We start from the raw sequence: 18,484 nt of genomic DNA on the forward strand, positions 1-18,484 counted from the left end.
CATCCGACGCTGCCTTAGTGATCAAGGCAATCCCAGAATTCATTGCGGGTCGGGTTCTCTTCTCTCACAGAAAAATAAACATGGCTGACGGTGCGGACAAACGAATGGAGTTATTTTCAAACGTAAATAAAATATTACTGATTTTTAACTTGTATAAACTTGTACCGAGTGTTTTTATTTGCAAGTTCGGGCTTGTCAGGAAATGTAACCGTTATCGGTACATGAAGGGAGGCTATATTGACATGTTGGCGTGCTGTGCTACCTTAATCCATTGGTTTTAATGGCAAGATGCTAAATGCTAAACCCGATGGAATCGCTGTCTAAGTAGTGTGTTCGAATAACCTGACTTACAAGTCATTGACTTATTAGAATCCTCTCTACTGAGGCAGCTGCCTATGTAGACAATAAGACAGCAAGGCAGCTCCCTAGGTTTTCAAACACACCCAATGTATGCAAAACTGAGCCCCATATAAACTCGTCTCATGCAGGTGAAAAGACGCAGTCGGCTACTGCACACGTGTCGGAGGGGTCGCGTGTTAGTCACGGCTCTCCTCAGTCAGTAGCAGTATAGAGGAAGCGGAATGCAATCGGGTAATTGGATACAACTAAATTCATGTTTTTATGTGTTTGCTGTCCAGGTCAGGTTGAGTAATTCTTTTTAAATGGTTAATATGGCTTTATTTTTGCTACATTTAAATATGTGTGTAATGTGTACTGTAAATTTTAATGCACCTGACCTACTGTGTGCCTTTTTTTAAAGCTGCGTGTTAGAGAACATCCAGTCGATGGACCGTATGTTGCTGATTTATCTACGTAAGTATTGCAATTATTTTATTATTTTATTTTATTAATACTTGGCATCCACAAAGTTTGACATATTCTCTCTTTTACAGAAATGTGGTTAGCTCCTACGCTGATATTCAGGTAAAATAGCATTGAATTATTTTGTAACCTGAAAAAGAATGTTCATATATGTAATACAACTGCAATTGTTTATTTGATCATAGTTATTACAATTTGTATAATATTATACAAGTACAGCAAAACCTTACACCTTATTTCCTAAAGTTGGGTAAAACAACAAGTGCACGTAATGACGTACTAAGTAGTACTTTAAACCTGAAGTTGCTTCTTGTTTACTTAGCATTTTCAGCTGACACGTCCCAAATTATCCTCATCTACATGAGGCACTCCCTTATTCATGCAGGTGTAATCAGGTAAAAAGCAGATTATGTTCACCAGTATAAAAAAGTTAAAAAGCTGTTGGGTGGCACGGTGGCTAAGTGGGTAGCAATGTCACCTCACAGAAAGAAGGTCCTGGGTTCGATCCCCAGGTGGGGCGGTCCTGGGTTCGATCCCCAGGTGGGGCGGTCCGGGTCCTTTCTGTGTGGAGTTTGTATGTTCTCCCCGCGTGGGTTTCCTCCGGGTGCTCCGGTTTCCTCCTACAGTCCTGACCTCATAGACATGCAAGTGACGTTAATTGTCCATGACTGTGTTCGATATAACCTTGTGAACTGATAAACCTTGTATAATGAGTAACTACCGTTTCTGTCATGAACGTAACCAAACTGTAAAAGATGACGTTAAAATCCTAATAAACAAACAAACATAAGAAGCTGGAAGAGGGAGGATAATATCTTTTGGTATATGATATGTTTGGTTTGCAGCGCTTACACAGAGCTACTTGTGTTCTATATAGTGGATTCAGAAGGTATTCAGACCTTTCATCTTGAATGGATATAATTTTGTTCATGTGGACGCCTGGCCATGACGAGGCTCTGCTGAGGGTCCAATTCACGGGTCTGAACACTCCGCAGTGGTGTACTAGCGTGATAGACAGCTGCGCCCACGGCAGGCTACATGAACAAAGATTGGCTCGTTCGTAGGGTGGGTGCCGGAGGAGATTCCTTTTAACTGATGCAATTACGACCTCTGCTTGCTGATCGATGGCATGACTCTCCATGCGTAAACCTGAACCCCATATGAACTCATCTCGTGCAGGTAAAAAGATGCGGTAGACTACTGCACACGTGTCGGAGGGGGCGTGTGTTAGTCACGGCTCTCCACAGTCAGAGTGGAGGTCAGCATCAGTAGAGAGGAAGCGAAATGCAATTGGATACGACTAGATTGGGAGGAAATTCAAAAAAAGCAATTGAATGAAGTGAAAATAAAAAATGTTCTATAACTCTGTCTTCTTTCAGACCTGGCTTAAGCTTGGAAATAAACAGCGAGCTACTGCAGCTACTGGCATGAATGACAAAAGCTCCAGATCTCATTCTGTCTTTACTCTGGTTATGACTCAGACGAAGGTTTGTCTTTAAAGCGTGCATATTTTACCAAACAGAATTACATTTTTATTTGTTGATGTAATGTGATTTTAGTGGGCAACAGTTTAGACACATTGGTCTGTTTTCTCGCAACCAGATTATACTGAAACATTTTTGTCAGTTTATACATAAATGGTTGACTATAACAATAAAATTATACAATAAAATTGCTATTGGCTGCTTGGGAGGCGCTGCACACGACCCAGGGTTTGAAAAACTTTGAAATAGAGGGTTGTACAAACGGCAACCGATTCACAATGGAGAATCGGAAATAGATTGGGGGATAAAGGTGGATATCCAGAATAAGTAGGGGCAAAATTGCTACAGTTATGGCACTTTTAGGAGTTTTTGTCCAATTTGTCAACACTAATAATAAGAAAAAACACTAATTACTTTTCCACTAATTTATCTTACGGGCGGCACGGTGACGTAGTTGGTAGCGCTGTCGCCTCACAGCAAGAAGGTCCTGGGTTCGATCCCCAGGTGGGGCGGTCCGGGTCCTTTCTGTGCGGAGTTTGCATGTTCTCCCCGTGTCTGCGTGGGGTTTCCTCCCACAGTCCAAAAACATGCAGTCAGGTTAATTGGAGACACTGAATTGCCCTATAAGTGAATGGGTGTGTGTATGTGTGTCTGCCCTGCAATGGACTGGCGTCCCGTCCAGGGTGTTACTGTGTGCCTTGCGCCCATTGAAAAGCTGGGATAGGCTCCAGCACCCCCCCCCCCCCTCGCAACCCTAATTGGATAAATGGATAAGAAAATGAATGAATGAATTAATAATTTATCTTACAAGGTTTTTTGTTACTCAAGCTGAAACACAACTGAACCTTTCTAAAAATAGTACAGTAGTCCCATTGCACAGACCTTCATTTTATAAACACCGTTGGCTGATTTAAAGCACTACATAGAAATACATATTTAGTATGAATATTTAATTACTGTCCTGCTGCTTCCTTTATAATATATTATAATATAATTAAATATACACTGATCAGCCATACCATTAAAACCACCTCATTGTTTCTACACTCACTGTCCATTTTATCAGCTCCACTTACCATATAGAAGCACTTTGTAGTTCTACAATTACTGACTGTAGTCCATCTATTTCTCTACATACTTTTTTAGCCTGCTTTTACTCGGTTCTTCAATGGTCAGGACCACCACATTTTTGGTTGGTGGACTATTCTCAGTCCAGCAGGGGCAGTGAGGTGTTTGAAAACTCCATCAGCGCTGCTGTGTCTGATCCACTCATACCAGCACAACACACACTAACACACCACCATGTCAGTGTCACTGCAGTGCTGAGAATGATCCACCACCCAAATACTCTGTAGTGGTCTTGGGAGAGTCCTCACCATTGAATAACAGCATGAAAGGGGGCTAACAAAGCATGCACAGAAACAGATGTACTACAGTCAGTAATTGTTGAACTACAAAGTGCTTCTATATGGTAAGTGAAGCCGATAAAATGGACAATGTGTGTAGAAACAAGGAGGTGGCTTATTAGTGTATATACAGTATGTATATATATATATATATATATATATATTTTTTTTTTGTGTAATTCATTTTAGTAATACATACAGTAAAGTGCAGAGTACATTGTAAAGTAATGCTTGCAGACCCGTGTTAGTGCAAGAAATCTCAAAACCAAAATTTAATATGTGTACATTTTGTCTATTTGACTCTAATCTTGTTTTTTTTGTTGTGGATGAACAGACAGAATTAGTGGAAGGAGAAGAACACGATCATAGAATCATCAGCAGGATCAACCTGGTGGATTTAGCAGGCAGCGAGCGCTGCACTACAGCTCAGACCAGCGGAGACCGTCTGAGGGTATGCTTCAGGGTTATTTTTACCATAATTCAAACACCTAATACAGAATTAAAGCATGAATAGTTATGTAATGGTCTTATTACTCAGTACTTGAAGTCTGAAACATGATTTTAAAGAATCCAATTTTATTTTATTGTACGTTTATTTTATTCTTAGGAGGGAGCAAGCATCAACAAGTCTTTGCTCACTTTGGGGAAGGTGATTTCCTCGCTCTCCGAACAAGCTCAGAGCAGGAAAAATGTCTTCATCCCGTACAGAGAGTCGGTCCTGACATGGTATGTAATGCACAAAAAGAGCTAACAGTATTTCGTTTAGAAGAACAAAGCCATTTAAATGTCAGTGGCTCGGGGGGTAGCACTGTCGCCCCACAGCAAGAAGGTCCTGGGTTTGATTTCCAGGTGGAGCTGTTCGGGTCCTTTCTGTGTGGAGTTTGCATGTTCTCCCTGTGCTCTGGTTTCCTCCTACAGTACAACGACATGCAAGTGAGGTGAATTGGAGATACAAAATTGTTCATGACTGTGTTTGACAATAAAAACCTGAACTGATGCATCTTGTCCTGTCAAGAATGTTTACCTCAGAGCTGATGCCATTTTTATTGAAAGGAAATAAAACATGCTAGTTTTATTTATAAAGCATTTTTAATCATCACTGTAATTACTGTTTGTGTTAGGTTACTAAAGGAAAGCCTGGGTGGAAACTCCAAGACGACAATGATAGCAACGCTTAGCCCGGCCACCAGCAACATGGACGAGAGCCTGAGCACGCTGCGCTATGCCCAACAGGCCCGTCTGATCATCAACGTGGCCAAGGTCAATGAGGACACCAACGCCAAGCTGATCCGAGGTCAGTGGCTATCAATAACTAACAGCCCACCACACCACGCACATAGTTTCTACTGGACACTGATTTTGAATGTTGTTTAGACCAACCAGCACTTTTTCATCCTCTCAACAGAGGGCAGTAGATAGACAGAAACTTTACCTCAACCTTGTGTTTGTTTTTAAATCAGAGCTGAAGGCAGAGGTGGAGAAGTTGAGGGCAGCCCAGATGAGCTCTCAGGACATCGACCCAGAGAAGATGAGGCAGTTCCAGCAGGAAATCACAGCCTTGAAGTCTCAGCTCTCTCAGCAGGAGAGAGAGATGGCTGAGGTGCACAGGTAATCTTAAAGCATTCACATTAAGGGTTCTAATTCATTTTAATTCCATTTATTTTAACTCATAAGTGGTCATTAGTTGATAGTCAACCAACAATCTTATAGCTTCACGTTAAAACAGAAACCACATTATACTATTGAGTTTTTTTTTAATAAAAAAGTGTTTATTCTTTATTAAATATTTATTTAATTCACCCACTGCACACAACTTTTCTGAAGCAGAGAAGTATGTTTAGTGGCAGACTACTGTCACAGAGCTGCTCTACGGACAGACTCAAAAAATCCTTTGTCCCCGGAAGCATTAGGTTCCTTTTTTCCTTTTTCTCCCCCTTTAGTGCATCCAATTAATCAATTTGCATCGTGCTTCCTCTCTGTCTATGCCGAACCCTGCCCTGACAGAGGAGATCGAAGCTAACCCATATCCCCTCCGAAACATTGGCAGCAGCCGGATGCATTTCTGCCACCCACACATTGATGAGTTTGGCGCCACCTAGCGTTGCATGCGGAGAGACACACCCTAAGGGCACTCTGTCCTCATCTCTTGTGCAGGCGCCTCTAATCAGCCGGCAGAGGTCGTAATCGCATTCTGACAGAGAGAGACCCACCCCCTCCGGTCTCCAATCCCGTCCCCCCACCTGAACAACAGGCCAATCGTTGTTCATATAGCCGCCCAGCCTCGACCGGTGAAGGCAGAGCTGGATTCGAAACAACGCACTTTCGAGATCCAGCTCTGGTTGCAGCGCGTGTTTTTACCGCTGCGCCACCTGAGCGGCTAAGCATTAGGTTCTTTAACTCTATGCAGGGGAGGGGCGGGGAGTAACTGAAGACTAAATGTATCAAAATTGCGACACATGTTATTGTGTATGTATATATCTATGTATGTGGGTGTGTGCACATGCACAGGCAGGCACATATGCACCTCTTTCCACATCCACCCGCACATTTTTTTTTTATCTTTGCACTGTAGTACACTTTATAATTTATACTTTACAATCTATACCAGCGGGTGGCACGGTGACTAAGTGGGTAGCACTGTCGCCTCACAGCAAGAAGGTCCTGGGTTTGATCCCCAGGCTGGGCGGTCCGGGTCCCTTTCTGTGTGGAGTTTGCATGTTCTCCCCGTGTCCGCGTGGGTTTCCCCCGGGGTGCTCCGGGTTCCTCCCACAGTCCAAAGACATGCAAGTGAGGTGAATTGGAGATACAAAATTGTCCATGACTGTGTTCGATATAACCTTGTGAACCGATGAACCTTGTGTATTGAGTGACTACCGTGTCTGTCATGAATATAACCAAAGAGTGTAAAATATGACGTTAAAATCCTAATAAACAAACAAACAATCTATACCAGCCTTACGATATATACCGAAATAATACCTCCAAATGTACCCTCAGGCCCTGTTGTTGTAGTGTGCTGTTGTGATTATGCAGGTACTTGTTTGTATAATGTGAATGTTTACAGTGTGTACTATTACTTTTGATCTATGTAACTTGCCACTAAGGCAAGTTTTCATATTCAGGTAACAGGTTACAACTGTAGCACTCTTTACTTTTAGACACATAAGCAGCGCATGCATGCTGTGATGTTGAGACTCTAGATCTTTGGCTCCCCTCTCATTTCAAATCGAGTGTCAGCTGTCGGAAATAAACTTAAACAATGTCTTAAGCTGACAATGTTAACCAAATGAATTTCTTTAATTGCTATTGGTTAACCGATCCTTAACACGTTCATTATTTTTCTTGGTTGTATAAACAGTGTTAAAAGCAGATGTTTGTGTTTCGTTTATTTGTATTATGTGTGTAGAAAGTGGAAGGAGAAACTGGAGGAAGCTGAGAGGAGAAAACGTGAAGAGACCAAAGGGTTGCAGGTTAGTAATACTTACTTCACATGAACACATGGAAAAAAAAATTGCCTTTGGGAAATGTGGTGCTGGGAAATGTTTGGAAACTAAGTTCCCCATTTCTGAAAATGTTGGGGGAATATTGTAACAGGTGGACTTTATTTTAAATTGTAGACACAAATCAAGAATAATTAAAGCAAACAGAATATGCTTTCACTTCATCATTATGGGTGATTAAGTATGGGTCAATTCAAAATCAAATCCACAATACAAAGTGTGGAAATAGTCAAGGGGTCTGAATTCTTTCTATATTCACTGTGTAATATCATACATCAGTAACATTTGAAATGTTTATTTAATGTGTTGAGTAAATGATGCAATCAGTTGATTTTACCCTTGGTGTTGTGATTGGCTGCTGGTCTTGGTCTTTCATTAGTATAAGAACAGTAAAGTAGGCTGCTGAGAATACTGGAGGCAAATACTGCTGGAAAATACTTGAAAATTAAAATTCCAAAAAGAAAAAAGACATTAAAGTAACTTGAAATGACAGATTTTGTAGATTTTATTCCAAATCATAAGCAGTCTGTAGTTACACCCTCCAGTCCTTGAGTAATATTCCTCGCGTGTCTAGGTATGCATTGGAGATCACAATGGTGATGCTACTATTTCAGTATGTGTTTTTATTATACATAACTAATCAAAATACAGTTATTTGTATATGCATGGACATTGTCTCTAAGTAGGGATGTCCCGATCCGATCTCAAAGATCGCAATCGGGGCCGATCAAGGCATTTTTTAACTGATTGGTATCGGCTTTACTAATGCCGAACCTAAGCCCGATCCTTTGTTTTATGTCATCATGTCCGCTGTGTGGAAATACTTTAAATTGGAAAGTGAAACAAGTCCAACAGCGAAGTGTAATGTCTGCAATGCGAGCGTTTCCCGAGGTGGTAGGAGCAGAGCTGCGTTCATTACTGTAGAATTTTACTATTTATATGGTGTGTGAGTCAAGGATCACTCTGGTTTACAAAACATTGTAGTGATGCACTTGCTTAATAAAGAAATAAATACACGGTATATTCACAAATTGTCGGGAGCATAACACTTTATTAACTTCTTCTGTTACGGTACCGAATAGCGGACAGCTAGAGTCGTCGCGTTAGCCAAGCACGCTATTCCATGCACTATGGAAGCCCCAAAGGGTCAAAACACACTCACTTCGCGTAGAAACATCCATCAAACCTTTGTCACAATACAACCACAGAAAAGTTTGTTACAGTTACAACACGCATACAAGTACGGTGGCTCATAAGAAACAAACCAGATATCATTTAACCAAACGATCTACAATTACTACCAATTTGATACGGCACCTAAACAATAAACACTCAGTCGAATACAGCGAGTTTATTATTATATGATGAGAAGAGGAACCGGCTGTCCGCTAACACGGCAGAGATGCTGATTTCCCTCAAAAAGAACCTTCACTTTATTTTGAGTGTTCTAGTTTTACTACTACAATGCTGCACTAAGTTTGTTTACTTTTATTTTGTAAAAATAAAAGAACATTAAGCAATAGCTTGGATGCAGGCAATTTTTTTCCTACAGCACTGCAGAGCTATTCAGTTGTTAAACATATACATTGGATTAATTTGAATAACTGTAATGTACTTGAAGTGTGCACTGTGTGAACAGTATTATCTAGTTCTTATCTAGACAATATCTAGAAAATACAAGTATCGGTTTGAGACTCGGTATCGGATCGGGATCAAAATTAATGATCGGGATCGGGAACAAAAAAACGTGATCGGGACATCCCTATCTCTAAGTGACTTTACAGTATTGGGATAAATAGAAAACCCATAATGAGCAAACCTAGAACGATGGCTGCATCATAAAAACTTCCTAAATATATAAAGACAGATTAAGATGAACCAGAATAAAAATTTACCTGTATATCTAGGACCAAGGGTCGTGACAAAATTGGTTGCAGAGAAAAATAATAATAATTAAATAAACATTAAACAAAATTTTATCAGGCACATAAACACGAAATGAACTTGTACACAATTGCCCTCTTGTGGAGGCTTTATGTTACATCTTGTAAACCACACTGGGATCGGATATATTTATATTGTGGTTCGTTTTGATGCATTGTTTGTGTTACCTGGGTAAAAATCTTGAACAAAATATGGGTCGCTTCTAAAAAAAAAGTTGAGAAACCCTGGCCTAAAGGAGACTGTAGGTTGTTGAATTAATTTATGAATAAACAAACATATTAAAGAAATAAAAGAATGTTATTATAAAATATTCATCATAATTATGTTACAGACACTGACCCCTGTGCTGCCTTCTTACATTTATTAAACAAATACCCCTTAAATGAATTAAATGAAGTTTACAGGTTTGCTGCATCTTGGTAAAGCTATGCTCCACGGTCACGTCTTTTTTTTCTCTTCCCTCTCATTCAGCGTGCTGGCATCACATTTAAAGTGGATAATCGTCTTCCCAACCTTGTGAACCTGAATGAAGATCCCCAGCTGTCAGAAATGCTCCTGTATATGATCAAGGAGGGACAGACCAAGGTCGGGAAGCTCAAGTCAGAGTCTGCTCACGACATTCAGCTTTCTGGTGCTCTTATTGCTGATGAACACTGGTAAGATGCTGCAATAAAACAATATAATAAGGCATCTTGGGTGTCAATGCCTTGGGTTCAAGGACGCTCTTGGATACCCAAGAATTTTACTGTGGAATTAAAAATATTGATGGCTGATCTCGTCTGTCAGATGTTTGGTTGGCATAAACCTTTATAATTACCTAGCAAGTCAATCCCTTTAATAAGCTTGTGTGGTGGTGGTATTCAGTAATCAGTTTTAGTTAGTTCTTTCTGTAATCTGTCATTTATTCAGTCCACTTAATATATTTATACGTACAGTATAGCTTCAGTTCAATTACATTACATAGGGGCAGTGCATAATGTCCTTATAATGTACCATGAAAGCATGTTGTGATATATATTTTTTTATATTTATATAAACCCCCCACTTATTATTATTATTATTATTATTATTATTAATGTGATGTATGTAGAATTTAATGGAAATATACAAGAAGTCTCGGAAAACAGAGAAAGAATAGTTAATCATAAGTTGACAATTATGATCGGGACTTGAAATATATAATATTTCTTGAAACTTGAAAATTATAATATAATATTATATAAACCCCCCACTTATTATTATTATTATTATTATTATTATTATTATTAATGTGATGTATGTAGAATTTAATGGAAATATACAAGAAGTCTCGGAAAACAGAGAAAGAATAGTTAATCATAAGTTGACAATTATTTGTTTAAATGAAAAACATCTTTTCATCTCCCAGTCTAGTAATTTTCAAGTCCCGATTGTGAATCCACTGCTGCACAATACCCGATCTGATCATGGAGAGCCGGACCGCAACACACCCCCTCTGACACGTGTTCAGTCTAAGGCTGCTTTTTACCACTTGCTAGTGTTGGATTCATATCACCAAGCTCCATGTAAATACCCCTACCCCCACTCGCACTTGTGCCTGAGACAGTCCCAGAGATCATAAATTATAGTGGGAAGAGATCTCATTCGACCTTCCCTCCCTTAAAGATGGCCAGTTGTGTTTGTGTGGATGGTGGCTCTGCTGAGATATACAACCCCAAATCAGAAAAAGTTGGGACATCATGGAAAATGCAAAATAATATAAGAAAAAACACAGTTTCTTACATTTACTTTGATTGCAGACAAGATAAACCTGAGATATTTCATGTTTTGTCTGCTCAACTTCATTTCATTTATTAATAAACATCCATTCCTGCATTTCAGACCTGCAACACATTCCGGAAAAAGTTGGGACAGTAAAGCATTTACCACTTTAATGTTGCCATTCCTTTTCACCACACTTAAAAGACATTTTGGCACCGAGGAGATCAAGTGATTTAGTGTTTCAGCTTTTATTTTGTCCCATTCTTCCTGCGAACACGTCTTAAGATGTGCAACAGTACGGGGTCGTCGTTGTCACATTTTTCGCTTCAAAATTCTCCACACATTCTCTATTGGGGACAGGTCAGGACAAAAAAGACCTGGAATGCTGATTCATCTGACCACAATACACGTTTCCACTGTGTGATGGTCCATCCTAGATGCCTCAGAGCCCAGAGAAGCCCTTGCACAGTTAAGTTTTAAGTGGTATTTGTGCATGTAACTCTGTATTGTAGTGCTTGACAAAGGTTTGCCAAAGTAATCCCTCACCCATTTGGATATATCAGCTATTGTTGCTTGCACCCTTGGCCTTTAAGCACTGAAGTTCCTCCAGATTCCTTGAATGGTTTACTGATATTATGCACTGTAGAGGGAAAAATATGCAAATCCCTTCCAATCTTTCTTTGAGATTCATTGTTTTTAAACATTTCAATCATTTTCTCACAGATTTGTTGACAAACTGGAGATCCTCTGATCATCTTTGCTCATCAAAGACTCAGCCTTTCCTGGATGCTGCTTTTGTACCAAACCATGATTACAATCACCTGTTTGGAATCACATAATTATTTAGTTTTTTTCACCTCATTACTAGCCCTAAATTGCCCCCATCCCAACTTTTTTTGGAATGTGTTGCAGGCCTGAAATGCAGGAATGGAGGTATATTAACAAACGAAATAAAGTTGAGCAGATAAAACATGAAATACTTTTGGTTCAAACTCCCTGCAATCAAATACAAGTCAAAGTAAATGTAAGGAACACTGCATTTTTATTTTATTTGCATTTTCCATACTGTCCCAACTTTTTCTGATTTGGGGTTGTAATAGAAATTAACATTTGAACTAAATGCAAAGTTAGCATGCCACTACCTAATGCCTAGTCCCAATAAAAAGCACTTTAATGTGCTATCCTTCTTCCAAAGACAGTTCAAGCTCCTAAATTCAAATGTTTGTGGTTCTACCTTAGGCACAGTTACAGTTAATGGTCTTTCTTTTTACTACCGCGAATACAGCCTCAACTGTGTGGTCAAGGCACTGGCACAAGAAGTGGTCAATATGACTCACTAATAGTGGGTTTGTCCAAAAACCTAGTGAGCGCTCTACATAGACAGTGTTTTACGTCATCCTATGTGCACTCCCGAGAAGAAGGCTATCTAAATTCTTAGATACCCTAAAATGCATAAATAAATAAATTATTGATGTGTAAAGCAACGTCTTTTATTAGCCAGTAGTTAATTCTTACAGGCAGCCTTAACACCTACAGAGAACATGCTATGCTTTATGTATTTCTTCATCGCTAGTGACAGTGCCTTTACCAAACAGCTGGACTCACTGTTGCTATGGCACCAAGGTGATTCCCAATACAAACTTTCCCTTATCATACACATCCATTTGCATGAAGTTGTTAAATGCTTCCAGCTTTTATGCACGTTTTTGATCATTAAAACATGTTTTTAATGTTATTATGCATTAACTGATATACACCGACCAGCCATAATATTAAAACCACCTCCTTGTTTCTACACTCACTGTCCATTTTATCAGCTCCACTTACCATATAGAAGCACTTTGTAGTTCTACAATTACTGACTGTAGTCCATCTGTTTCTCTACATACCTTTTTAACCTGCTTTCACCCTCTTCTTCAATGGTCAGAACCCCCACAGGACCACCACAGAGCAGGTATTATTTGGGAGGTGGGTCATTCTCAGCACTGCAGTGACACTGACATGGTGGTGGTGTGTTAGTGTGTGTTGTGCTGGTATGAGTGGATCAGACACAGCAGTGCTGCTGGAGTTTTTAAATACCGTGTCCATTCTATTAGACACGCCTACCTAGTTGGTCCACCTTGTAGATGTAAAGTCAGAGACGATCGCTCATCTGTTGCTGCTGTTTGAGTTGGTCATCTTCTAGACCTTCATCAGTGGTCACAGGACGCTTCCCACAGGGAGCTGTTGGCTGGATATTTTTGGTTGGTGGACTATTCTCAGTCCAGCAGTGACCGTGAGGTGTCTCAAAACTCCAGCACTGTTGTTGTGTCTGATCCACTTATACCAGCACAACACACACTAACACACCACCACCATGTCAGTGTCACTGCAGTGCTGAGAATGACCCACCACCCAAATAATACCTACTCTGGTGGTCCTGTGGGGGTCCTGACCATTGAAGAACAGGGTGAAAGCAGGCTAAAAAGGTATGTAGAGAAACAGATGGACTACAGTCAGTAAGTGTATAACTACAATGTGCTTCTATATGGTAAGTGGAGCTGATAAAATGGACAGTGAGTGTAGAAACAACAAGGAGGTGGTTTTAATGTTATGGCTGATCGGTGTAGTTGCTAACATATAAAGGGGGGAAATCTTTCAACTTTTTTATTGTTATTTTTGATATGGTGGAGTAATAACTGGCTTTGGCTGGTTTTTCACAATGATTAAAGTGTGTTGCTTTTACTAAATGCATTAAATCTCAATAAAAGCAGTCCAGCTCATTATTTTGTTCTTTCTTTCAGTGTCATCTCTAATATAGCCGGCACAGTCAGCATCACACCAATGGAAAATGCCAAGACCTTTGTAAATGGAAACCTTGTGTCTGAAGCCACCACCCTCCACCACGTAAGAGAGAATGAATGCACACAGACCTATCAAGATCTATCATACTTGTGATTCTGATTCTGATTCTGATTCTGTTGTTCGTTTAGGGTGACCGGGTGATCCTCGGAGGAGATCACTACTTTCGCTTTAATCACCCGGCTGAGGTGCAGAGTGGAAAGCGAGCGTCCTGCTGGAGCAACGGAGACGGCCAGAAGGACTTTGAGTTCGCCAAAAACGAGCTCCTCTCAGCCCAGAGAGCTCAGTGAGTTCTTCATGTTTATTGACCAAAGTAAAAATGAAGAGTATTAGAGTCATATTACAACAGATGTCACTAGGGGAGGGCGGCAGCTTGGCTTGGTGGGTAGCACTGTCGCCTCACAGCAAGAAGGTCCCGGGTTTAATTCCCAGGTGGAGCTGTCAGGGTCTTTTTTTGTATGGAGTTTGCATGTTCTCACAGTGTCTGTGTGGGTTTCCTCCGGGAGCTCCGGTTTACTCCCACAGTCCAAAGACGTGCAAGTGATGTGAATTGGAGATACAAAATTGTCCATGACTGTGTTTGACATTAAAAAACTTGAACTACCTGTCCTGTCATGAATGTAACCAAAGTGTGTAAAGCATGACCTTAAAATCTTAATAACATAACAAATGCAACTAGGGGTGCTATATGTTATTTTCACCACAGTTGAAACATTACTATTATTAGTAGTAGTAGTAGTCTATTGTATTACAATAATGAAAATAAGAACATAAAGGAAGGACATGCAGGTGGTTGATGTGACTGAGGGACTGGGGATGATGTTCAGAGGATTTGGGGGATAGATTGCCACCATGTCCAAGATATTCTCGCCTGGCACCCAGTGTTTTTCAGTTAAACCGGCCTTGCTGTGACCCTGACCAGGGTAAAGTGGATGCTGACAATAAAATAAAGTGAAATATGTTTTCAGAAATGTAGTTATATTAAAATCACCTCTTTTTAACCCTTTGTTACTTCAGACTAGAGGCGGAGATTGAAGATGCTCGCCTGAAAGCCAAAGCAGAGATGATGCAGGGGATCCAGGTGGCAAAAGAAATGGCACAGAAAGAATTATTTGAGCAGAAGCTGCAGTACGAGAACAGGATCAAAACTCTAGAGAGAGAACTTGTAGGTTAAATGCACTGATCAGGAACTTCCAAAATGTGATTAGCACCACTTGCAAATAACAAATACTTTATTTCTATTTAGGAGGAGAAGAATGAGACCGAAAAAGTGCAGGACCTCGAGAGACAGCAGGTCGCAAGTAAGATGGAGGAACTGCAGACCGCTAAGTCGATGCTTGAGCGAGAAATGAGCGTGCATAAGAACCGCTTGCATATGGAGGCCCAGGCTGCCAGACAGGTAAAATTGCTATAATATTGATAATCAATTATATAAATTAATCATTTGATACACTGATCAGCCATAACATTAAAACCACCACCTTGTTTCTACACTCACTGTCCATTTTATCGGCTCCACTTACCATATAGTAGCACTTTGTAGTTGTACAATTACTGACTGTAGTCCATCTGTTTCTCTACATACTTTTTTAGCCTGCTTTCACCCTGTTCTTTAATGGTCAGGACCCACACAGGACCACTACAGAGCAGGTATTATTTGGGTGGTGGGTCATTCTCAGCACTGCAGTGTGTGTTGTGCTGGTATGAGTGGATCAGACACAGCAGCGCTGCTGGAGTTTTTAAATACCATGTCCACTCACTGTCCACTCTATTAGACACTTCTACCTACTTGGTCCACCTTGTAGATGTAAAGTCAGAGACGATCGCTCATCTATTGCTGCTGTTTGAGTTGGTCATCTTCTAGACCTTCATCAGTGGTCACGGGGCGCTGCCGGCTGAATATTTTAGGTTGGTGGACTATTTTCAGTCCAGCAGTGACAGTGAGGTGTTTAAAAACTCCATCAGCATTTCTGTGTCTTATCCACTCATACCAGCACAACACACACTAACACACCACCACCATGTCAGTGTCACTGCAGTGCTGAGAATGATCCACAACCCAAATAATACCTACTCTGTGGTGGTCCTGTGGGGGTCCTGACCATTGAAGAACAGCATAAAAGGGGGCTAACAAAGCATGCAGAGAAACAGATGGACTACAGTCAGTAATTGTACAACTACAAAGTGCTTCTATATGGTAAGTGGAGCTGATAAAATGGACAGTGAGTGTAGAAACGAGGAGGTGGTTTTAATGTTATTGCTGATCAGTGTATATGATGCTTTAGAAAAAGTGTTCATCCACCAACATATGTCAAGATGTCATATGTGCTGTTGTTTACATGAAATGATGATTAGCAGTATTCGTCTTGATTTTCCCCCTTCCCCCCTTTTTCTCTTAATTTAGTCATTTCCAACTCCTCATTTTGAATTCACTGCTGCTTGCACGACCCCCCATCTGATCACAGAAAGCCAGTACTGTGCAAGTATACAATTTAAGCAACTGAGGGTTAAGAGCCTTGTGCAAGGACCCAACAACAATCTTCTGATTACCAGTTCAGTACCTTAGCTGCTAGGTTACAACTGCCCAATCACCACACACCCACCTCCGACTCATGTCTAATCTGCAGCCACTTCTTATCATCTACCAGTGTTGGCTTCCCAGAAAGAGTACGGAGAGCCACGCTAAAGTAGGCAGTAAGACCACAATGAGAGCAATTGTTTCAAAATGGAAAAAACTGGAACAGGACTAAGTCTTCAGATGGTGTCAGCATTCATGATTCCACTATGAGAGAAAGTAACTGGAAATACACTGGAAATTATATACATGTCTCATATTTGCCAAAAAATCCTTGTTGACCTTTCAGTAGTTTGAGATACTGTTATGTCGACTGATGTGGTGTGCAAATAATTTGCTAATGTAGGGCCTGTTACAAGAGAATTCTGAATCAGAATGTCTAATCATCTGTCTGTAATCTGAAATTCAATCACAACTGGTTTATGCAAGATTGACAAGTCTAGTTTTTATTAAATAAACAAAAAATTAAGGTTTAGGTGGCAAGAGGGGACAAATACTACTACATGACACCATATTCATGCTGTAAGAGGCCTTACTGGTCTCAGAAAAGATAAGATTGTTGTTTCACCATTAAGAAAGGCTGGAAATTTTGTTAATGGAAATGCAAGGTGAAAAATGCAGCTAAATACCAGGAACTAAAAGTATTGTCTTTATCTTGTAAAGAGAGAGAGATTTATCTGGAAAATCTTCTGTGACCTTATATCAATAATTTCAAGAGATCACACATGGGGACCTAGGGGTCCAAGACTATACCAGCAAAATGTCCATTCTTAATATATACAGTGTATCACAGAAGTGAGTACACCCCTCACATTTCTGCAAATATTTCATTATATCTTTTCATGGGACAACACTATAGACATGAAACTTGGATATAATTTAGAGTAGTCAGTGTACAACTTGTATAGCAGTATAGATTTACTGTCTTCTGAAAATAACTCAACACACAGCCATTAATGTCTAAATAGCTGGCAACATAAGTGAGTACACCCCACAGTGAACATGTCCAAATTGTGCCCAAATGTGTCGTTGTCCCTCCCTGGTGTCATGTGTCAAGGTCCCAGGTGTAAATGGGGAGCAGGGCTGTTAAATTTGGTGTTTTGGGTACAATTCTCTCATACTGGCCACTGGATATTCAACATGGCACCTCATGGCAAAGAACTCTCTGAGGATGTGAGAAATAGAATTGTTGCTCTCCACAAAGATGGCCTGGGCTATAAGAAGATTGCTAACACCCTGAAACTGAACTACAGCATGGTGGCCAAGGTCATACAGCGGTTTTCCAGGACAGGTTCCACTCGGAACAGGCTTCGCCAGGGTCGACCAAAGAAGTTGAGTCCACGTGTTCGGCGTCATATCCAGAGGTTGGCTTTAAAAAATAGACACATGAGTGCTGCCAGCTTTGCTGCAGAGGTTGAAGACATGGGAGGTCAGCCTGTCAGTGCTCAGACCATACGCCGCATACTGCATCAACTCGGTCTGCATGGTCGTCATCCCAGAAGGAAGCTGACGCACAAGAAAGCTCGCAAACAGTTTGCTGAAGACAAGCAGTCCAAGAACATGGATTACTGGAATGCCCTGTGGTCTGACGAGACCAAGATAAACTTGTTTGGCTCAGATGGTGTCCAGCATGTGTGGTGGCGCCCTGGTGAGAAGTACCAAGACAACTGTATCTTGCCTACAGTCAAGCATGGTGGTGGTAGCATCATGGTCTTGGGCTGCATGAGTGTTGCTGGCACTGGGGAGCTGCAGTTCATTGAGGGAAACATGAATTCCAACATGTACTGTGACATTCTGAAACAGAGCATGATCCCCTCCCTTCGAAAACTGGGCCTCATGGCAGTTTTCCAACAGGATAACGACCCCAAACACAACCTCCAAGATGACAACTGCCTTGCTGAGGAAGCTGAAGGTAAAGGTGATGGACTAAACCCAATTGAGCACCTGTGGCGCATCCTCAAGTGGAAGGTGGAGGAGTTCAAGGTGTCTAACATCCACCAACTCCGTGATGTCATCATGGAGGAGTGGAAGAGGATTCCAGTAGCGACCTGTGCAGCTCTGGTGAATTCCATGCCCAGGAGGGTTAAGGCAGTGCTAGATAATAATGGTGGTCACACAAAATATTGACACTTTGGGCACAATTTGGACATGTTCACTGTGGGGTGTACTCAC

The 18,484-nt window shown here is 40.8% G+C and overlaps 1 protein-coding gene across 1 annotated transcript in view; it reads left to right on the top strand.

Moving 5' to 3' along the window:
- Positions 1 to 18,484, top strand: part of kif14 (kinesin family member 14) — a 44,582-nt gene that overhangs the window by 5,689 nt on the left and 20,409 nt on the right. The window contains exons 5-17 of the mRNA XM_063012816.1: positions 761 to 813; positions 894 to 924; positions 2,202 to 2,309; positions 4,047 to 4,163; positions 4,320 to 4,438; positions 4,834 to 5,006; positions 5,173 to 5,320; positions 7,119 to 7,182; positions 9,628 to 9,812; positions 13,680 to 13,782; positions 13,869 to 14,023; positions 14,755 to 14,902; positions 14,984 to 15,136. Coding sequence (XP_062868886.1) covers positions 761 to 813; positions 894 to 924; positions 2,202 to 2,309; positions 4,047 to 4,163; positions 4,320 to 4,438; positions 4,834 to 5,006; positions 5,173 to 5,320; positions 7,119 to 7,182; positions 9,628 to 9,812; positions 13,680 to 13,782; positions 13,869 to 14,023; positions 14,755 to 14,902; positions 14,984 to 15,136 — 1,557 coding nt within the window. The remainder of the gene's footprint in view (positions 1 to 760; positions 814 to 893; positions 925 to 2,201; positions 2,310 to 4,046; positions 4,164 to 4,319; positions 4,439 to 4,833; positions 5,007 to 5,172; positions 5,321 to 7,118; positions 7,183 to 9,627; positions 9,813 to 13,679; positions 13,783 to 13,868; positions 14,024 to 14,754; positions 14,903 to 14,983; positions 15,137 to 18,484) is intronic.

The sequence above is a fragment of the Trichomycterus rosablanca genome, chromosome 17, assembly GCF_030014385.1.
Source record: "Trichomycterus rosablanca isolate fTriRos1 chromosome 17, fTriRos1.hap1, whole genome shotgun sequence".
Classification (NCBI taxonomy): domain Eukaryota; kingdom Metazoa; phylum Chordata; class Actinopteri; order Siluriformes; family Trichomycteridae; genus Trichomycterus; species Trichomycterus rosablanca.